Source organism: Agelaius phoeniceus, chromosome 6, assembly GCF_051311805.1.
Source record: "Agelaius phoeniceus isolate bAgePho1 chromosome 6, bAgePho1.hap1, whole genome shotgun sequence".
NCBI classification, from domain to species: Eukaryota; Metazoa; Chordata; class Aves; order Passeriformes; family Icteridae; genus Agelaius; species Agelaius phoeniceus.
In genome coordinates this window covers 58,539,525-58,562,593 of record NC_135270.1, presented here as the reverse complement: position 1 = coordinate 58,562,593, position 23,069 = coordinate 58,539,525, and the positions used below count along the sequence as shown (strand labels likewise).

General features: G+C 41.7%; 1 protein-coding gene across 1 annotated transcript in view; it reads left to right on the top strand.

Moving 5' to 3' along the window:
- The window catches only part of MNAT1 (MNAT1 component of CDK activating kinase), a 119,689-nt gene that overhangs the window by 78,901 nt on the left and 17,719 nt on the right, over positions 1–23,069 (top strand). Inside the window, exon 7 of the mRNA XM_054634683.2 lies at positions 3,610–3,731. Within this exon, the coding sequence (XP_054490658.1) occupies positions 3,610–3,731 (122 nt within the window). The remainder of the gene's footprint in view (positions 1–3,609; positions 3,732–23,069) is intronic.

Genomic DNA, 23,069 nt, shown 5'->3' with positions numbered 1-23,069 from the left:
AAGGGGAATTAGAAATACTTACCCATGACCACATCAGATTTTAGGTTTGTCAGGAGAAAGCAATGCAGAAGCAGGACCTTGGTCCCACTGCTTTCATTTTGGTTTCAGCATGCTGATAAATGCCTCCCATTGCTGGAAAGAGGTAAGGCTGACTGTCTAGGTGGAATACAGGAAATTTAAAAGTCTTACCTCATAGGTCAGAAATGGGTTTTGGATCTGTAAAAGTGCTGTGTAAGTCCAAAGTAACAGTTATTGTCTGTTGTGGTGTCTCTAAAGTTACACAGCAGCTTCCCTTTTATTACCAGTCTGTTATGAAGTGGTTAGGGACCATTGGGACAGAGAGACAAAAGTGGGATGCTTCTGGTCAAATGGCTCTTAACTGAGATAATAGTGGTCAAATTGAGCCTTTTAACTTCAACAAGGTTTTTTTGTGAGTCAGCTTATCCCAACAGCAGTGGAAATAGGAAAGGCAATGGCTTTGGTTTGCATCCCAGCCTTCTGCACCAGTCTGGGCCATTCCCAGTTCTAGGACCTCACTAACCTGTGTGGGGCTGAACAATTTGAAAGTCTGTAAGCTCAGGAGCCCAAAGGCCAGACAGCCAAAGGGCAGGAACAACAGCTAATCATAGGGCTTTTTACCCATTGCTAAATGGAATGTAATCCACATTGCCAAAGCACATCAGCTAAAGTTGTGATTTTGGGAAACAAAACCAGATGAGCTGTCTTATACAGCTGCACAATCTCCTTGAGGTGCAGATCTGCTGGCTGCACACAAACCAGTGCAGTCATTTTGGGCACCCTGGTTCCTAATCCTTGCACCTTGGCCCATGAGGGAGGTGAGAAGGACATAGGAGAGAGTCAATCTGATGAACCAGAAATGAGCTGCCAGTATTTTATGGTGAAGATAATCAACTATTGCAGTTAACTTACCTAGGGGATGTACCTGTACATCAGATCACAGAGTGTGATCTGAAATCTGTCTGAATCTAGATTGGATGCCTTTCAAAAGAAGGTATTTTGGCTGAACTGCCAGTCCTTGGGCTTCATACAGGAACACAAGATGTCCTGGCCTGTGCTGGACATGATGTCAGACCAGCTCAAGGGGGGACAGTTTCTAGAATGCAGCTCCTCTTCTGACATTCTGCTGTTCTCCAGGCCAGCACAGGGAGCTGGTGATGCAGTTCCACACAGAGAAGTCCTTCCCCATGACCCCTGTGCCCCCCATACCCCTGGGGTGCTGACCAGTCAGCCTTCCCACCATTCATGGCAGTTCCTGCTCAGTTATCTGAGGAATAATGACCATCCCGATCCCCTGTGACCTCAGGCACCTTGGGAACCCCACAAAGAGGGGAAAACAAATGAAACATTTTCATCCTGTCCTCCCAGGAGCTTCCAGAGGTGGACATCTGTGGCAGCATAAATGGTGGTGGAGAAGGAGGGCAGTGATGATCCCAGTCCATGTGTTGGGAGCCTTCCTGTGTCTCTTAGCCAATGCTGGCAGAAGTTGCTCTCATTAACAAAGTGTCAGGAAGGCACCAGTGCAACTGTGCTGACAGTGAGCAGCTGTTCTGGTGCTGTCCTCAAGGGATGGGGTGCCTGCAATCTGAGGTTTTCCCTTTTTCTGCACAGAAGTAATTTCCCAAAGTATTTACCATGGTTTTGATCTTTGCCCAAAACGAAAATTTCTTTTCTATGGCCGGAACAAAATTTGGATTTGGAAGGAGTGAGACTCTTCACTCACCAGATGAGGCTGTACATATGTAAAACATTGGTATGACTTTCCATTTTTTGTTTGGTTAGAGACAATGATGTTGCTAAAAATTCAAATGTAAGAGTCTAATTTAAGCATTACCCTCTTGCAAAGGGTGTAAGAGGCCCACAGAAATGTAGCTACAAAGTACTGTATTTTAATAAACTTGGATAGATTGTAAATAGACAACTTTTAGGATAATAGAAACCCCTGCTTTTATGTCCTAAAATATCATGAAGTGGGATTAAAGCTGAATTTTTAACCTTTCTTTTCCTACTTTATAAAAAATGTGTGGTAATGTTGCAGCAGTAGCTTGTAGCACAGAAATAACTGTGCTGGCCATGAGAGCTGGAGTGGTGCGTGGCTGACTGGAAAACTTCCTTTGCATCTCATCTCCAGGACACTGTCCCCATGCCAGTGTCAGCAGTGGCCTCTCCAGTCCCCCAGGCAGTGCAGAAAAAAGCCTAAAACTCCCTGTTTTCATCACACACACACACAGGGGCTGTTTGAATGGAAAACTTGAGCTGCTGATATTTCCGTGGAGATCAGCTTAGATCCACGATAACGCTTCTCAAGGACTTACGTCTTCAGTTTTCTTAGCTATTTTCTGCAACTCCCTAAACAAAAATATCTCTGCTCCAAATTCAGAAAGGTCACTGTCTTCAACCACAAATTTAATTAACAGCTTTCCCCCTCTACAGACTTTTTCATTCCCCTCTTTAGTTAATTTTAACCCAGTGTCCTGCTTTAGGAGCCTGTATTTTCCACTTGAGGGAGTAGATGCTCAGAGGAGTGGCCCCAGGGAAGCTCAGCTCAGTAAGTGATCACCAGTGGGAGCCAGGCTTGTACACAGCATTACACCATGCAAAGCTTCCCATCTCCTGTTTCAGACCAAATGTCTACAAAAACAATACTACTACTTTGCTAAATTCCTGCATTCTGCAGATGGGAAACTCAATTTCTACAGGGAGAGCCAGGCTGGTTTGGGGCAGCTCACGGTGCTCTCTCTTTTTGCTGCTGCTGCTAATTTTTGTGAGCACCATAGAATACAGTAGAAAATTGAAACTGTGTGAAAGATCAACAAATCAGTGTAGAATGTCACGCAGCAACATCTGTTAACTTTGGCTCTATCTCATATCCTCCTGACCCCCTCCTTCCCAGGCACAAGTCTCCTGTTTTGTGAGAGCTCCCAGTGATAGGGACTTGGAGGGGAGGGGTGTGCAAATGTCTCACTGTTTCTCAGCACTCTGAAGGTCTTGCAAAAGTACCATCTGGAGTGCAAGGTTAATGTTTGTGTGTTTCTATATTTTTAGTTATGAAACAAATGGGAATTTGCTGAATGAATTAATTGTATTGCTCTGTAAAAGTCTATCTTGAGAGCCATTATGTATGGGAGCTTACAAAGCCTGTGGAGAGAAAGGAAAGTGGCTTCCCTTTCTAATTAGGGCTTTCAGGAAATCATTGATTACAGAATCAAGTAGGTTTGTTCAGAGACATTTGTTTGATAGTACTTCAGATAAATGAAATTAGTGCCTAATAATAATTTTGCTTGTAACACTGGAAGCAGCTGTACTTTCTAATGGTAAGCTTGCCCTGAAGAAAGCTTCTTCCCCCCTTCCTTCTTGTCCAAACAATTATCTGATGAAACATCACTTCCAATCTGTAGGTCCCAGTAAAAAAATATAAATCATGAAGAAGTCAGTGGTATGGTGAACAGTATGCTCTTATGTGGGAGGGTGTTTGTCTGGACCAAGTTAATGCTTGTTCTTATACTGCATATAAAAAAAAAAAAGTCAAAACAAAACCTTGACCTTGATTATATATAGAAATATTTTACTTTTTTTTTTTTTTTCCAACAGGGTCAGCATATTTCATTAGCTCCCATTCAAAAGTTAGAGGAAACTTTGTATGAATATCAGCCTCTGCAAGTGGAGACATATGGACCACAAGTTCCAGAGCTAGAAATGTTGGGAAGGCTGGGGTGAGTAAATCAGTGAATTTTAATTCCCATTTTATGGCATTGTAGCTGGGATTGTTACCATCTTCAGATTGCCAGGGATCTTTTTTTCCTTTCCTTTTTTTTTTTCCTAGAGATCTTAATGAAATATTAGACTTCCTGCCCAACCAACATTTTGTTTGGGTGGATAAGCTGAAATTTTTGGTCCTCTTGCCTTTATAGATCTATTGAGAGCTGGACTGGATTGCATTAGTGTTTTTAAGGTTGTCCTTGGCAGTCATAGTGAAGTAGCTGTTCATTTTCAGTTGCACGGTATTAAAAAATAAATAAATAAAAATCTGGGGCTTAATTTACCCAGCTGTAAGCCAGTAAAAATATTAAAGTTGGGCTGTTTGCCATGGAAAAGGGTAGATTTACTTGTCGGCTGCTGTCTACAGTCAAACTGTGTTTGTGAGGAATGAAGCACAGAGCTTAACTTTGTCAAAAAATATAATGCAGGGCTGGTCCAGCAGCTTGGCAGCATCGTGGTGTGCATCTATGTTTGAAAGAAAGGGAGTTTGGGAGCCTTCTGTGCCTGGCTAAGGGAGGTTAGGAAGTCCAGGAGTGATGTGTTGGTAGCTGAAATACCACCTGAAAACTGGAGCTGCTGGGGGAGTGTCACCCAGCTCATCATGGCCTGACCCTCCAGGTCATCAGCACTTCCAGTGCCTGGAAAACAGCAGGGCACAATGAATGTGCAGGCTGGCAAGGCAAGAAAGAGTTTAAAAAAAGAACAGTTTACCTTTGGCTGTGCAATCTGGGAAAACTGAAGCCACAAAGTACTGAACAAAGTTGAGGCAATTTAGTGTGCAGTTTGGGAGACCACTGAAATCCAAACAGGAATCCCATCTAGTTCACTGGCATGGGAGAAGTTGTATCTCATCCAGGAAATGACAGAGATAGACTTAGGAAGGTAAATAAGCAACCTAATGGTTCTTTAGAAAACTGAAGTGAGAACTGACAGTGCAAACTGTCTGGAAGTGAGGCTGTCTCCATTTTTACTGTTTCTGTGTCCTCCTGATGCCTGTAATTTTTATTATCTTCTTCTGGTTTAAAGGGTTTTGCTCTGTATAGTGTGTGGCTGCCCCAGAACTGGTGCCACTAAATGCAATGAACATAGATGACTGTTCCTGATGGATTTGGACACCAGCATTCATGGGGCACAGGCAAAAGTATTAATTAGGGGTTTAAACTTGGGCAGAGCCTGGTTCAGCCTTCAGCACCTGTTTGGATGGAGCACAGCTGTGAGGGACCTCCAGTGTGAGAGGGGCTTGAAGGGCCCCCTCAGCCTCATCACAAACAAGAAAAAGATGCAGGGAGGATTCCCTTTGCCTGTGCCCCATGAATGCTGGTGTCCAAATCCATCAGGAACACTGTCCTCTATGTCCATTGCATTTAGTGGCACCAGTTCTGGGGCAGCCCAACATTTACACAGCAAATCCCTTCAAACCCTGCAGTTGTGTCTGTGTGGGATTCAGAGTAGGGTTTGCTAACAATGCCACAGTCTGTCCTTGGAGACACCTTGAAAAGTGCCATTTTCCTCCTGTGAGCAGGAGCAGCCAGGCCTGTTGGGCTGGGCTCTGGGGGTGATGGGGGAGCTGAGGGGAGCGGGGTGGCTGTGGCAGCAAGGGGAGCTCATGGCTGGCTGGCTGGGTGGGTGGGTTGGTGGTGCCCACCAGAACAGTTCCTCTGAGTCCTGAGGCCATTTGCCATTCCAAAACAAATACATCAATGCTGTGGGTTCCCAGCCAGCCCAGCTCTAACCCTATTCCATGGGGTGTCTGAAATACCTTGAGGCGTGCAGGGCTGTTGGTTTATATATTTGTGTTGCTGTGTTTATAGGAGCTCATGCGCATTTCCTGTTGGTGATGAATGCTTCACTAATGTGCCTCTGTCCCTGCTTTGGGGCTCTTCAGGCAGCTGCATGCAGCTGCCTGGGTGAGGCAGAAGAGCTGGGCACAATGTAAACCTCTCCAGCTAAAGATTTTTAGTTTCCTGTTCATTTGCACTTACAAAAGGCCAGCCTGGATGGGGCTTTGAGCCACCTGGCCTAGTGGGTGGCATCCCTACCCAGAGCTGGGGGGTTGGAACTACATGGTCTTTAAGGTCCCTTCCAACCCAACCCATTCTATGATTTTGAATGTATTTAGTTGGTTTTATTTTTTTTTAATTTTACTTTCTCCCTCTTTTCATTTTCCTGTTAATAACTTTGTAGCCTGACATTTATTGCTGTTAAATAGTTCCCTCCAATGTGCAGGCTGTTATCTGAGTTTCTGGAGCCAGAACTATTGCAAAGACAATTGTCAACCTAGTGACTTTTGAATTCACTAATTTATAATTTATTGACTTGTTTTTCTTGGTGATACATTTTTTAATCTTCAAAACACTCAGTAGAATGAGTTTTTTTGAATATTCCATGACATCTTACCTTCTGCAAGACCTGCTTTAAGTTTCAGCATTTTTTTTTCTTAGTGAGTTGCTGTAATGAAGGACACAGCTGGCAAGAAAGATTTAGCAAAGGGCAAGAAAAAGGGTGAATACTTACAGGGTCATGTAGAACATTTGTAAGGAATCTTTTATAATTAAAAAAACCCCAACTTTTTAAGATGACTTGTATTATTTGCTTATTAGGCTTTTCAAAAAACTTAATGAGCTGACCATAAACTTGATTTTGCATTTTTCCACTGTTCTTCTGTGTGGAGTTTGCATATTTTGCAAAAAAGGAAATTTATGTTCAAATTGTTCTTACAAATTTGTTTTCAGTTTCCCCTGGGGATGTAAGTTTTCTTTTTATTTTTTAAGTACTGCAGAAAAGCATTAACATCCTTGTGCATTTTTTTGTTAGGGTGTTGGAAATCTGAGAATAATAAAGATTTAGGATTTTTTCCCCCAACACAGATGATTAGTGTATAATGTGTGGGGATTTGTGTCCTTCAGCCCCCCATGAAGGTCACTTTGGTTGTTCAGACTCGAGGACCAGCTCACGCCTGTCTCAGCTGTCAGATGGAAACGTGACTTGGAAAAGGGGAGAGGATGCGTGAGAGCATCTCCCAAACATGTGGTGCTGCCCTTGGAGGAAAATGGGCTCTTGGATCACTGGAACATGCCCATCCTGGGGGTGGCTTCTGCAGCTGCCTGTCCCTCCATGATGACTTGCAGCCCTGGCTCTGGGTGGCTTTGTCACTGCTCTGAATTACTGAAAGGCGCTGGGAAATTGCTTTGTGCACGGAGCTGGGGGCAACCTGCTGATGTGTTTGAGAGAGATCCCTGCCTTAGCAAGGGCTCTGCTGGCACTTCTGCTGGCACCACAAACTCTTAGCTTGGACTGGAGTGGGAAGTGTCACCTTTTGGTTCCAATTGGTTCAAATCTGTTGAATTTGCCTTTTGGGGAGCAGAGGTGTGTGGCTGCAACAGAACACACTTGGGAGCACTTGCTTTACTTGGAGGTTTTCTTAGATGGGCAAAAAAGTCCTGTCTCTTTTAATTTTATTTTTTTTTTCTTCCTGATGTTTTAGCTGAGCATGCTGAATTTGTGTGGTTGGAGGTCTGCATTTTTCTTACTGGAAAACAAAAGAAATGAAAAATATAACAAACTGACATTCCAAGTAGTGAAAGAATAACACAGGATGGGGATGGAAAGTAGTGTGTTGCTTTAAAAATGTATGTTTGATGTGTAGTTTTGATTCTAAAGGAAAAACAAAACAAAAAAGCCCCTGAGGATCCAAATGATGTTTTTTTGGAGGTCCTGAAGAATGTAAAGACATTCCTGGCAGTAATTATAAGTCTGTCTAACAGGAGTGGCCACACAGCAGCTACCAAGTTTTACAGCTGTGAAGAGACATACACAGGCTACTTAAAAATTGAATATAAATTGAAAATCTGCTTATGTGATTAGCATTTTGGGTAAAGATATGTAAACTTTGTGACTCAAGGTTTAGAAACCTTGTAATCTAAAGTGGATCATACTCACCACAGTGCCAGTCATATCCTCACCATTCTCATAAAATTGAGGTAATTTACAAGTCAGGTTAAAAATTTCTCTTTGCAGCAGACCTTGTAATCAAGTCAAGCCTGGTCTGCTTAAAATAAGATTGTGTTTGCTTACCTAGCTTTGGAGAGATCCAAGCTGAATATATATATGTGTGTGTGTATATAAAAATCAGATTTGCTTCAAAAATCTTTTCTTTAAGGGAAAATGTGACTTCTCTTTGATCTATCAACTTGTTTTCATGTATAATCACATTGTTAGGAACACCCTGGTTAATGTTTTGTTTAAATAAAATGCAGAAAAAGAAGTTTAATAGTGAACATTAATCTAATGAGGATAGGTAATATACTTGATAAATTAAAAGTTAATCTAAATAAAACATCATTTTAAGAGCTGAGGGGGTAAGTACTGAAGCAGAGTGGGAGTGCTGTGAAAATCTGTACATACAAAGAACATGTTTTAGCCCACTGTGCTTTTTCTTATGAACAACTGGATTGATTCATTCCTTTTTTCCTAGTGTAGGACAGCTCAGGCATTTTAAATTTCACATTAAGATGAGGTTGGGTTTCATACCTGTTAGAGCTTTGTTAGTGTTTAATTTTTAACCTTCACTTGAAGTGGAAAATTTCTGCATATTTCTTTGTTGTACAGTGTTGTAGTGTAATTTGAAACACATGTAGAGTTCTGGCACTTAATCTAGAAATGACTCGTGTAACTTCTTTGCTGTCAGTCATTGTGATTTTCTTTTTTTTTTTTTTAAGTGAGGCAATAGTCAGGATGGTCTCCAAACTATTCTTACAGCATAGCTGAGCTGGTCTTTGGCTGGATTAGCTTCTGCTAGAACCCTGTCAGTGTCTGTGTAGGGTTGGAGGCAGTGAAATAACTGAGAATTGATTTTGAATGGGTGACAGGATCACTGGGCTTTAAAAGTCCATAGCAGGTGATTTTTCACATCTGCTCTGTCACTGGGGTATGCAGATATTTCTTGAATCTTGGAAAAGGAGAAAAGCCACAAATGAAGGGCTGATTTGATCTGCTTTGGCCCATTGGTTTTGAACACTGAATTCATTCTGCTCCTTTTAATGGAATCTAGTCTCTCAATAAGCTCAGTAGTCAGAGTCAAAAGATTGAGTAAGAGCAAGGGAAACTTGTCTTGCCTTGGAGGGCACATAGAGGGCTGCACTCCTTGCAGGAATGCTCTTGGCTACCAAGGCATATGGTCTGAATTTCCCAGAGTCTCCTGTTGCAGGGCCTGATCCTCAGCACAGAGCTTTCTGTCTGCTGCAGTGTTTTGCATTGGGTACCCAAAGAATGAGAATTGGCAGGTAAGGAGTGACTATTGCTTTAAAGACTCAGCTACATTTCCATACAGCCTTTTGTTTTTTGTTCATTTCATCATGAATAATTGAATAAAAACCCATGAATGGCAAAACAAGTACTGTGTGGGTACCCTTTTTTGGAATCATGAACATGGCCAAGTGTGCTGCCTCTTTCAGGGCAGGCAACAGAACTGCCTGTAAACCATCTTGACCTGGTTTGATACAGAAACTGTCTGGTATTGCTTTAGCATTCCACAGAAATCCTACAGCCTTCATTTTAGGATTTTTGGAAGGATGCAAATTTAATATAGGGGAGGTAGATTAGCACCAATTTTTCCAGCTGAATGGAAATCAAGGAGTGCAGCCTTTACTAAGTCTGAAATCTTACTGTTTAAGGAATCAGTTTTCTGGCAGAAAAGTCTATGAACATTTCAAACGACACCCCATAGAATATGGTGTTTTGCATGGAGCTCTTCTGTCAAGGTCATTAGCAATTGAATATATTAAAAGTGGACTGCTTATGAAATGGAGAGTTTTGCTTCCTGCCCGCCCACCTGTGGGTATAGTGTGGGTTCTGTAACTGTAAAAGGTCTCAGGAGGGTTATAAAAGCAGAGAATATGGAAAATATATAAAGAAACAAAGAAGGAAGCCTGCATATACCATGCAGTTTCTTCTATGTAAAGCTGGCTGTAGCTGTGTGTGTACTACTAAATTAACCTCAAAAGCTGGCCCTGACAGCAGAATGTCCATGCTGATTGTTTTTGTTGGCCTTTGGCTTCAGAATTAACTCATCGATCTAACACGAGTCTCTGTGCTCAGAATACCAGTCTGGTAATGTTTTTTTACTTTTTCATGCAATCATGGAAAAAATATGTTTCTGCTCGAAGCAGTTGTCAAACAAGCTTCTTTCATCGACAATCAGACACAGGGCAGCTGAGTAAGGCTGTTTAGTCTAGAATAAATACTCGTGAGATTACAAGGTTGCTGTAGGAAATGTAATTATACCATTTCTTCCAGAATAGTCTTTCTGTAGCGTGGGCTTGCTGAATACTAAATCATACATTGATTAAAATACTTAAATATGAAAAGGAAAAAAAGAAAAAAAATCAGAGCCTTAACGAAATGGAGATTTGTCTGCAAACTGTGCTACAGGATCAAACAGTAAATACTTAAAATTACTTCCAAAAATCAAGATGGTAACATTGGCTTTATTATTGAGAGCTTGTAGGAGGCAAACCCTGATTTGTCTCTGCAGGTTTGGAGGCAGTGCTGCTAAGTGGGCAGCTGAAAGGTGTCAGGCAAAGCTGTCTGCTGATGGATTATAATGTGTCAGGAGGCATCCAGCAATTGTGTGGGCCAAATGCCCTATTTTCTGTGCTCTTTGTGTCTCAGCAAATCAAAGCCTTGTTACTACCAGCCACTTAAAAAGACCTGATTGTCTGTGACAGTTCTTATCTGTTATTGAAAGCCCTTCTTTGCTCTCATCCTCCCCTCGATCCCCTGCATTCATATGGCTGTGGATGTCTGATTCTCTTGTGACTCTGTATATCCATAGGCTTCCCTCCTTAGCTGCTGTATTTTGGTACAAGTTAAATTTTAGGACTTCTGTTGCATCTCTGAAGTGATGTGGTAAATTTGAGATCAGTGGTTTTTATGCTCAGTATTTTCCTTTTCTTTACATTTTTCCTTCCTTGCTTCTCCTACACTCCATCATGTTGCCCTTTTTGAGTCTTTTCTCTGGCTCCTCAGCCAGATGGATAATTGCACTGGGAATTGTGTGCTTGCCACAAGAAAAACAGTATGTTTTGCACATGCAGGAGATCTGTCCTGATTATCTCTCACTTAACAACACCAGGGCCTCAGTGTCCTCCAGTTTTTGTAGTTCTTGCTGGGACAGAGCCCCCAGATGCTTTCTTTGGAGCCCAGTGTTTGAGTACAGAGGCAGGAGCACAGTGATGGGGAGCACAGTCTGCCTGATGGAGCCTCGTGGAAATCCATTGCTGAGCTCCTCCTCTTCATCAACATCTGAGCATTGCTCCTGCTCTGGGCTTGGCTCTCAGGAGAGATGGCACAACAAGGACTTGCTCTGGGGCAGTCTGAGAAAACCCTGGCATTTTCTCCTGAAGGGTTTATTTGGATGCAGTAATCTTAAACTATTTAGTCTCACATGTAGTTGAAGTAGAAAGGTGATGAGCATCCTCTTTCAATTTGCCTTCTGAAGCATTTGTAAAAATTCATTGCAATAAAATTTGGAAAGGAAGTGTGGAAGGAAGGAGAGAGAGAGGCTTCTTAAGCCCTTCACACTGCTGTTTTAAAAAGGGGGGGGGGGGGGATGTAAAATGAAAACATTTAGCCAGAGACAGCCAGCAAAAAAGACCCATAAAAAAAATAAAGCCAGAAATGATGCATCATCTTGACTCTGGCACTGATAAATACACTTGTAAAGCAGCATTCTGATGAAAATTTTGTTCAGGTATCAAATGGCTGAAAAGGTGAGTTATGAGTTTCCTTAGATGGCAGAGGGAAGCACTGGGGGGAGATGTCTTGCTTGAAGCTTTCTGCAGCTTTTGAAGCAGTAGATTGTGGTTCTTTAACCCCCTTCAGACTCCTTTGTTGAAGGAGTCTCTAATGCTTAGAGCTTCTCCAAACAGTGCTTAGTGGTGGCAGTGAGGGATCTCTTCCTGGAGGAGCAAATCAGTTGCCAAAGTCAGTAATTCCATGGGTAAATTTCATCCTATGGATGGATGTAACTGCTCTCAATCCTGATAATGATGGATGACAAGATTTTTGAGGGTTGGGCTGGCAGTCTCTGTTTTCTTATTTTGGTACTGACCCTGTGGTCCCTCAGATTTGATCACACTGGAGGGAGAAGTGAAGCTAGAGAACTTTTCCTAAGAGTTTATGGTATCCCATCACAGGTGTGTTCTTCTTTATCTTTCCCAGTTTCCTTAATAAAAAAAATCCCAAAGCCACCCAAGTCTTCCACACCCATAAGAATTGGAGTTTCTGGCTCTTTCCATTCCAGCAGTTTGTGCATCTCTCCCTGTGGCTGTCACACCTGGAGGAACAGCAGAGATTTTAGGGGTAACTGGGACCAGAGCTGCTGCATGGGAGGGAGTGATTGGATATGGAAGTGGGACCCTAAAAATTCCTTAACTGAAGCTCTTGGGATCTTTGAAATTGGAAGATGTCCAAGGAGAGGTTAGGGGTTATTATCTCAGGTGTATTTTGAAGTAAGAAACTCATGTATTTTGGGTCAAGGGGCAAAATACATATTATGGCTTTCCTATCATGCATTATAGCTATTGCTGATTTTTTTTTTTTTTTTTTTTTTTTTTTTTTGTTAGTGATGCTGCTTAGAGGGGGTTGAGGAATTAAAATGGTTGGCTGGAGATTATGTACACACATTTAGGAACCAATTTCATGGCTTTGGTTTTAAAGCCTTGCTAGTAGTTATTTGAAAACTGTTCTAGGTAAACAAGACATGCAGTGCCAGGCTTCCAGAAAGAATTGAGTTGTTCACTTCTCCCTGTTCCAAATTGAAGCATTTGAGTCAGGCTGTGTTTCTAATAACAAAGCAGAGGTTTGAACATAATGGGACTTCACAGCTGAACTATTGCTCAGGCTTGAAGGTAACACCACCATATTTTTGTTTCTTTAACTGGTATTAAATGTAAAAACATAAATCCTTTTCAGTGAGAGAGGAGAAGGGGAGATGGTTTTCATTTGGCATAATTTCCTGTGAGACGTGGTTCTAAACAAGGCCCATATTTACACAAGACAATACAGTTTTACATGTACTGGTATATCCAGCACGTTTTAAAATTGTTTAGCCAGCCCCAGGTATTAAATACCTTCACAATAAATGTGTTTAATAAAAGTAGATGAAGTTTGAAATAATTTTTTAATAATTTTACAGTAGAAACACCAGTTAAATCAACCCCACTGCAGTAATAAATGTCACAAAAACAATTAATTATAGTTGCTTGCCACTGCAAAATCAATTGTGTAGCTGTTCTTCTAAAACTGACTTTTACATTACTAAATCCTAAACACTACACTTCTGTAACTTGTCAGAATCAAGTTTTGGTTAATAGATATTTTCAGTGATGTAATGGGAACTTCTGGCGTGGAGTCAGAATATAATGGACTGTGATTAATGTTTTAATAAGCACTTTTCTTCTACTTATGATGCAGCAGTGAAATGGTTTCCTGCTTAGATTGATAGAAAAGCAGGTGTGCATTCATACTTTTTTCTTTCAGTAAGAATAAGTTTTTCAATGCTTCTGCTTGAAAACATTTAATGTTTTTCCTTGAGTCAAATGCTGCTGATTTGGGGGTTTCAGTTTGTTTGTTTTAAATCCAGCTATTGCTGATATTTGTCAGCTGAAAGTGGAGGGTGCCATGGAAACCTTTTCAGTGCTTAAAGTAATTGCTTTGTAAAAAAGGAAACTCATTAGTTTAAAAAATAGTTTTGATATATTGACATTTTCTTCAGTGGAAGGATTTGTTTAAAATAGTGTTGGAGTAATTTGAAAGTGTGCAAGAACACATACAGTGTTGAAAATATTAGCAGGTTAGATTTATTATGGGGGTTGATGTAATACACTTGCTACATCATGCTGGGTTACTTTTGTCCTGGAAGTGGTTGTGTTATTTTGTATTTTAAATATTTATTAAAAAAAAAATAAAAAAAGGTCTTTTAGTCACTGCTTTTAATGACCCATCAATCCAGATTTTTTACAGGTATAGCTTTTTTTTGCTTAGAGATCAAGGCAGCTTTTGTCCTGGTGGTGTTTTTTCTAAGATGATGCTAAAGGTGAGCAAATTCTTGAGACTCTTTAACATCCTGATGATATCTAGTGATGGTTGTGCACTTGGTCTTCACTATTCCTCTGCAGAGGAATATGTATAATATATAGAAAAATTATATATATATATATATAAACCACAGAGCATGAGGACTGCCTTCTGTGGAAAACAAAGGCATCTCTTTTCTTTCCTTCTCCTCTGTCCTTGTAGACTTGATAGGAACAGTGGATATTCCTGTGCTGAGGAGAGAGAAGAGGGTGAAACCTGTAGAAAGAGGGGTCCCATGTCTTGCTGGCATCATTGCACTGGCTTCCAGGCCCCTCTGAGGCCTGGGTGAGCCTTGCTGGAGGGATGGAAGAGGTGCTGGGGCCCTGGCTCCAGTGCAGGCGCTTTTCTCTCATCTCCGCAATCTGTCGACGTTAATTGAGATTCAAGATAAGAGTTTCTCCATCCCTTTGTTCTTTCCCCTAAACCTGGAATCTTACTGACTCCTCTGTTCTGAGGAGCATCGACCCATGCTTGAATTTTTCCATCAACTTTGGAAAAAATGCAGGTATCAGCATGCTTGTGTTTTTAATATTTATTGAGAATTTACCAAGCAGCTTCTATACCTTGGGTTTGTGCCAACTCTCTCTACTGGGGTAGTGTCTGCCTTGCACAGAGAAGGTTACTTATGGTTTCCTTTATTTGCTACTGCTGCATTTGTCTAGTTCTCCCTTAAAAAGATGCAGGAGGTGAGTGCTGGCTGCTATCTTTATTTTCTGACTCTCTTCCAGAATTCATGAGGAAATGCTCCTGAATAAAGCCAAAAAAATTCTACACCTCTTCTCCCCTTCCTGTCATTAGAAGATTCTCTCTCTCTCTTCCCCCTCTTTTCACATTTAGGTCCTGATGGATTGGGCAGATTTCTTGCTCTGTGGTCATTGATTCTACTAATTGTCAAAAGCTATTCCAGAAACGAGAGAGAAGAGATTTTGCACTCTGAGGCCATCTCAAAACTTGGAAGCATAAAGGCTCTGCTGTTCCAGACTCTCTTCAGCACACAGTTAATTTTGGAATGAAAAGTCCCACAGATACAGAGTCTGCAAACAATCTGAAATAAGGAAACCATATCTTGCCTTTTTATTTTTTCCCTTGTTCCATGATGTAGGTGCATCCTGCACTTTTTCTCCCCAGAAGCTAGGCAAGTATTGTTGTGAAGGTGTGAGTGCAGTGGGGATTTTGCTTTCAGGAGGCTGCTGTGACTGAGCAGTCCCTTGCCTTGAGCAGTTTGGGCCATAGGATCCTTCTTGATCTTTTGGCTTTTGTCTAAGAGCGGTCACTGAAGTTGTTATTTTTGTATTTTGCATTTATTACCTCTCTCTTTTTTGCTCACCCAGAAGTGCTCTGTAGATTTTTTTGGATCTGCTGTATTTACTCAATTTATCCAGGACTTGGAAAAGCTTGCACTAGCAGAAGAACACACAAAATTGGTGTTGTCCAGTTCTACAAACATCTGAGAATTGACAGTGTCATAACAGACCCTGGAGGTGACAGCAGGGATAGCTCAGTGCAGCTCCCAACTCACCATTTTCACCAGTTCTCCCAGTTAACACCTCCAGCCTCCTTCCCTGCCTTCTCCAAAGAGCTGTAGGAAGTTCACATGTTCCTTGACTTGTTTTTGGCTCTGGTGTCAAAACACAAATCTGAAAAATCCCCATTGAACTTGCTTGGGTGCTGAGCCTGGTGGGTTTAAAAATAAATAAAAACTCCACACAGGTCCAGTTGTGCTCCCAGCCCTGGCAGAGGAATTTCTAGTGGCTGCAGTGGGAACAGGATTAGACCTCACAGAAGTGCCTTTACTGTTCTGCCCTGGGGCTGTCTGGATGGATGCTTTCTTTGCAGCACAGAGGATGAGCTGTGTGTGCTCACCTGGCTCAGGGATGTTTGCAAATGGAGCAAAGGAATGCAGCTACCTGTAGGACAGAGGGTGGGCAGAGGAGCCTTGTGCTGGTGCTGCAGGCTCTTCATCCCCCACTTCACAGATATTTGGCTTTTCTGGGAGCTGTTGGCTGCTAGTTGATTTTCCTGTATTTCAAAACAAATGCTGAAAACTTTCCTGGAGCTCTCTGCTCAGATCAGCTGCCCATATGTATTACAGCAGCAGGTTTTACAGGCTGTCTGCCCTGGCAATTGAAGACTAGAAAAAGAAAAGAAAATCAATGTATTTTCTTTTAATGCTATTTTTATCTCCTTAGAAAAAACTATGAATGGGGCTAGGCAATACATGAGATTTCAATGCTCATGTATGGGTCCATTTCATGCCTTCCTCATGCACATGTGCATTGTTTCATTTTGATTTTTTTTTTTCTTTCTCCCATTGGTGCTTTGATTCATTATCTGAAAAATGGAAATATCTGATTTGAAATATCAGCATTAGGTTCTGGGAAGTACTTGCTACTTCCAGTAGAGAGAACCACACAAACTGGGCTGGTTGGGTGGAGGTGATACTACAGGCTCCTGGTGTCTGCAAAGAGCAGTGCATCCTCTATTTTGGGCTGCTTTGAAGGATGTTATTTGCAACAAATCCCAGAGTTTTTGTTGACTCATGACTTATATTTTGGTTTTATTCAGCATTTTTGTTTTGTCCTTTGAGGGTTTCAGCAGCTGAACCAGCATCGTCTTAGCACTTGGCAGTTTCAGCTGAGCCTGGTGTTTGAAATGGCAACACTGCTAAATGTTTGTGCCTTGTTTTTAGAACACCATTTCAGCTGCCAGTTTCCTTGAGTAAGCAAAATCAATATGAAAAGCAAAAAATGCAAATAAAGGACAGGCTTTAAAATACTTCTGATGTAAAAAAAAAAACCAAAAAACCAACCAACAACTAAAAACCAAAACAAAAAGCATGCTAAATTTAGCAGAATTTCTTGAAAGGAAAGTGACATCTAAATAAGCATGCATGTTCCTGGATTCCCTTCACCTTTTCTCTAGCCTGTACATAAATTCATTGATTATATTCTCTCTTAATTGGATGTTTCCAAAATTTTTGCTTTTTCTCTGATAAAAGGCTTGGGTGCTCCCAGAAGAATAGCTGCCACATGGTGAGGGAAGATCCAGGGGAGGATGAGAGCTCCCCAAAACTCTTCTACCTGACAAAGTGGTGAAGAAACTGCAGTGGGCCCAATAATTTTTCCAAAGAGAGTGTAGGATTTAGGGTGCCAGGAGTAACTGCTTTGAGAGGATGGTCTGTGTGCCCAGGAAATTCTGCTGGAATATTATATTTATACATATGTTTGTGCATGCCTGTGTGTGTATGCAGATATTGTTATGGATCATTTTACATTTACAATGTGATAACTCCTTGCTGTCATTGCTGTTGTATTATTAGGTGTTCTGTAGGTCTGCAGTGCAGTGATTTTTTTCAGCAAGTACAGCTGAAGCTCAGTGTTTTGCCCCAGAAAAGAGAAGGTAACACTCAGAGAACTCACTGCAGAAAACCAGGGTGAATTCTGAATTCCCCTGCTTGATACTATTTTGTGTCTGTACCCACCTCCTTACCTCCAGAAGAAACCAGAGCTCAAGTTTTATAAGTCAGGCACCATTATCTGTGTTGTTTCCAGTATGAATTAATTTGTGGTGCTGTGTTTGTGTGACCTGTTCTTAGCTCCTGGCTGTGTGACCTTTGCTGTTAAGCTGTCTCTAGCTGGAAAAAGTCCACATTAGTAAGTGCTACACAGATTAATTTGAATCATTTATTCATTTCCCCAGCCCCCTCAGATTTTTTGACAGATGTACATTCTGCAATAGGTGACTTTTATATTTTCTTTCAAATGGTAGATGAAAGTTGTTGAGAATCACTAGGATAAAATGAGATCCCTGCAGGGAAAATAGCTCTTTGGATGGTGAATCCCCATTTACACTTACTTCTTAAGATCTATCAGTGTAAATCATGCTTAATTTTTATTTTTTTTTTTTTTTTTGCATAGCACCTATGAAGACTAATTACAATATGGTACTTTAAAAATGAATTACTGCCTTTTTATTGTAAAGCTGAAGGTGAGCTTGCACTTTTCATTGGGGTGTGTCACTGAGGGGTGTGTTAGTTTTTGGGGTAAAGAAATTTGAGATCAGTATTGCTTCAATCCATAGGTCAGTGTTGAATATTTTCAGTGGCAGTGCATTAAATGGACAGGGCACACAGGGGAAACCTTTGTGCTCCAGGGGGTTGAGGGGTAACAGTTCTGATGCAGGAGGACAGCTAAATCAGGAAGATGACCACAGGACTCCTCTGGAAACATGACCAGATTATTTTCCTTAAAAAAATCCTCTTGGATGTTTTCTGTACAGAAAAGGAGGAGTTTGCATTGATACAGATTTAACCTCCACAGAGAGTTACAGGAAAATCCTACAAAACCTGTGGTAAAGTTGGTGTGTGGGGCTGTATTTGAGATGGCTTTTAGGGCAGCCTGGGCTGCAGTAGCACAGAGGTGGTCTGGGAAGAGCCAGCTCTGCTTCCCCTGTGCTTTTTGCTCTTCCATGGCTCTAACTGGTAGAACCTTTGTAGTACAAGCAGTTCTCACTCACAAAGGGCATCAGGTTAGCCTTCAGTGGATTTATGTGCCACAATATTATTGGAGCCTTTGCCAACGTGCGCGGCGCTGGCCAGGCAGATAATGCAGTGCTTGGATGGGGCTGCTTCAAAGTGAGCTCTGTGCAGGGCTGGCCCTGCTGCTGGGAGATCAATACAGCCCTGTGCTCCCTCCCTTCAGTCACATCAACAGCCTGGCAGGGGTGATGCACTGCTCCACCAGCTCAATACAAACAGCAGCTGGATTCTGGTAGGAGAGAGATTTTATTGGACCAAACCCCCTTTCTAACAGAGTGTCTGAGTGCCTTTGGTGTTTTACTCCAGAACAGGTCTGTGCCCAAAGAGAAGGGACATTTTCATCTGTGATGTGCTCTTCATTGCTGCTCAGGGATATAAAATCTGTGGAGTGGAGGTCCACAGAAATCTGTTGGGATCTTTAGCTGGTCAGAGTGACCCCAAGAAATGTTAGAAAGTCTCTTTTCCCAGCCTGGTGCTTGAAGAAGGAGTCAGAGCTCTTCATTTCTCGGTCTCAAGGTTGTTTATTGTTCCTTATCTATAAAATTCTTCTTCCTGTCCTGCCGAGATCAGCTCAGCAGGGCAGTTCCAGGCACTCTGCCTGCCCCAGAGCAGTGTTATGTCTTTATACCAAAAACTACATGTACAATGTTTACAATTGCTTTCCAATACCTGTCACCTATGTTAGACAGTGAGCTTCTACTCTAAACCAATCTAAAAGTGCCAACATCACAGCAGAAGATGGAGGCCAAGAAGAAGAAGGAGAAAGGCTGGACATGCCCAGATCCCTCCATCTTGCCCCCCTGAACCCCCATTCTAAAAACCCCAAAATCTCCTTTTTCACCTTGTGATAAATTCACTGTCATCCTACTTAACTTGTCATGGCTTGCAGATCTTCATCTAAGGTTGGTAACTTGCTCCATGGGTCATAATCAAACCCACAGGGGCATCTTGGGCTCTGTGCCAGGGTCTCTGAGCCCCCTGGCAGGGTCTGGGCTGCTCAGGACAGCCAGAGGGATGTCCTGGGTCCTGACATCCACCTTGATGTTGTTTCTCAGTGATGCATCCAGTGAGTGCTCCCAGTCCCTGGCTGCCACCTGGGAGAGCTGCATTACTGGTCTGGCTGCTTTTAAGAGCTGATTAGGAGGAAAGGCATTTCAGTAGAGAAGTGTTTTCATTCCTGCTTTACCCACCATGCTGCTTTGTGTTCATGTTTTAACTGGAGAACTGCATTAAGCACGTTGTGTGTGTTACCCTTCTCTCCTCTGCTGCCTTTAATTAGGAGGTTTATGCATTGATGTACAGCAAATATTGAATTGGAGCTAATGGGAGGTGGGTTTGAGCCTGAGCTATAATGCCTATAAAATGTGATGAGAGCTGGCAATTGACTTATGATGCCAAAGAGTGGCATGGCATGCAATCTAGTGACATCACACTGAATGGTGTTTCACAGAGCACTAATATTTTATGTAGCTTTAAGATAAAAGCTTGGTTATAGCACTCAATGCATAAACATGCATATACCTCTTTATGGCTGTATGTTAAAGCAGTGGCCCACACTGTTTCTTTCATTTCTTCTTACAGCAAAGAGCTTATATATCTTAATAGTAAGAGAAATTAGGCAGTTCAAGAGCACAGAGCAGGAAAAAGACCTACTTTAGTTTTCTACAGATGTTTCTGGTGATTGAAGACTAAAGGAGTTTCATAATGAAATAGCAAATTACATGAAGGAGGTTAAACTTCAGTACAAAGTCAGGCTGTATTTTAATATTCCAGGGGAATGTATACTAATAGAATAATCACTCACCTCTTGTCTTGCAGCTTTTGACTTGACAGAGCCATGGAACTTCCCTTTAAAGCACAGTAATTTCTATATAAGCTGTTTGATCTGTCAAGTAGGTGTAGGAGCTTGTGTCAGACTTGAAGAAGGGAGCAGATTCAGCTCTGACAGATGATTCAAATACAGTGAAGTTAATTGACTTTGCCAGGGGAGAAAATTCTTCCTCCCAAATATGTCAAATGCCAGACAACTTTCCAGAGGTGTGGAGAGAAACATGCCTAAAGGACAATACTGACACTGCTGTTCTAGTAGCTGCTTGCTCTGCTTTATTTTTATTTTTAACTTTTTTTTTTATTATTTAAGCTTTCAAGGATAAAACAATAAAATCCACTAGCTCAACTACCTCTTTGTTTGAGGATTCTCAGACCTCATAAATCCATTGCCCCTCTGTGGTCCTCAGGATTTTCTGCCTGGTTTTGTGAAGATAAAAACCTGTGAAGCAGGGAAGTCCTAGGCTTCTTATTTTTCTGCCAGCATTAGGTGTTCTACTTCTTTGGCTTCATATTGGCATAATTTAAACTCTGTCAGAATCAACAGGTTTCTGTCACATTCTAAGATTTTAGTATTTGGAAGGCAGAGGGAGAGGACTGGGCTTTTGACTTTGTTTGCTGTTCCCATGTCAGACCTACAGCCTGTCTCATATGTGAACCTCTGCAGTTCAGTGTTCCAGCAGCACATGATTCTCTTACAGACATTTCCTGTCAGTGGAGAAGGAGCCAGAAAGGCTGTCATGGTAGGGGTTATTGCTTGCAGGAATAAAACTCCCCTTTTCTCCATCCTGACACCTTTTCCCCTCTCAGCCCCATTTTTGTTTGCAGTTCATGGATTTTTCCGCTGCAACTCATGATATGTGTTACTGCCAAGAGATGATAAATAAAATAAATAATAGAAGGGGATTGATGTAGACAACTTTTTATTCTCTGTCACCTTCTTGTGAGGTTGTGATGGGCAGCACAGCACTGGTGGGCAGGTCATGCACAACCCTTCAGTTTTGTTTCACAGTGAAGGTAGAATCAGTTCAAATGTCCTTTTCTTTTGGGGCCCAAATCTAATATAGATATAAATCTAATGTTTATATATATAGATATATCTATATATCTATATCAATCTAAAATATATATATAAACTAGCCTTTTTGTCCAGTAACTGTTACAGCTTTTTCAAGAATCTGTTGGTAAATCTGACAGTATTTATATTTTATGTGGTTGGGTTTTTTGGTTGTTTATTGCTGGGTTTTGCCTTACAAAAGTGCCTAGGAACATAATTGTAAGTCAGACACTGTACAACAGGTCACAGGTGTGTGGGACAGTCCATACCTCAAGTGGAGGATGCCATCTTTAAAAGAAAAAAAGTTAAATAACATGCAATGGTAGCAAACTATCTCCCCTTTATTTCTCCTGCACTTGACTCTCTTCCTGCTAAATGTGGCAACACTGTCAAAACTTCTCATTCTTTTGGCTTCTCCCTGTCAGTGTAACTGTTCCAGACCTTTCAGTAGCCAAGAAATCCGTTCTGTTTGTGGGTTCCAAATTTTTACTCATCCTTGCATCTGGTTTTGTTGCCTTAAACCCCAGATACTTTCAGATTGACACAATATTGATCACAGTTGCATTTGGTTAAATTTGAGGTTAGTTTACATGAGTCACTGATGAAATTGCATGTGACACTTTTTTGGACATCGGGAATTCATTATCTTTAAAATTATTTTTTGAGAAACTTTATTCAGCCACTAAATATACTTTTATTAAAACAAGCCCTTAGTGTGCATAATTGAGATTTGGAATCATGGTGTTTGTTTTTTCACATTTCTTGGAGTGTGCTTTCAGTTTAGCTAAACTAAACACCATTCTATTTAGGGCATAATTTTAAGAATATTTTTGTAATTCTGGCAGCAAATACTGTGACATTATAATTATGCCATAAGCATTCAATGTTTATCCATCATAAACTGGCTGTAATCCCAGTTCTGGAAAACAGCTTTCTTGTTGCTCTGGATTCTTCAAGTGAAGAGGCATTTTTGTCTGCAGAAATGATTTTTTAAGGAAATCCACCATTTGGGTTAGTTACATACTAAAGCAGCTCAAGGAGAGAAGTCTGTCTCCCCCTCTAAAGTCATAAATGATTTTTGAAGTTTTCTTGAAGGAAGTTCACTTTTAAGGACAAGTTGAACCAGCAGATACTGTTCAGAAACAGATCTTGCATATATTAAAATACTGCACTCATTGAAGCACCTAAATTTAAAAGAAGGGAACTGGTTAAACCAATACAATCTAATGTTGTTAACACAGCTGTTAATTTGTGGGTTTGAAAGCCAAGCAGGACACGGTGGTTCCCCCCAGGAGTCCATACTGGGAGTGCACCCTGTTGTGTCCTGGCTGGCTGTGACCTGCTCCCTCAGCAGCTTTGCAGGTGATGCAGAGCCCAGAGCTTGCACCAGGTGCTTGTGCTGCCCTTCAGAGGCACCTCAAGGCTGGAGAAATGTCACAGCAATCTTAGAGAAATGCAGGGTGCTGCACCTGGGCTGGGACAGCCCCCTGAGGCAGCAGCAGGGGCTGGGAGAGCAGCTCTGTGGAGAAGGGGCTGGAGCAGCCCAGGAGGCAGCAGCCTGTCCTTGGGGGGGACAAAGCCACAAGGGCTGGGCCAGGCAGGGTCACCAGGAGCTCAGAGAGGGGGTGATGCTTCCCTGTGCTCAGCACTGGTGAGGGACACATCCAGAATGCTGGAACCTGCCCTGGCATCCCTGCTGCCAGACAGGACATGCTGGAGCAAGGAGGCATTGGT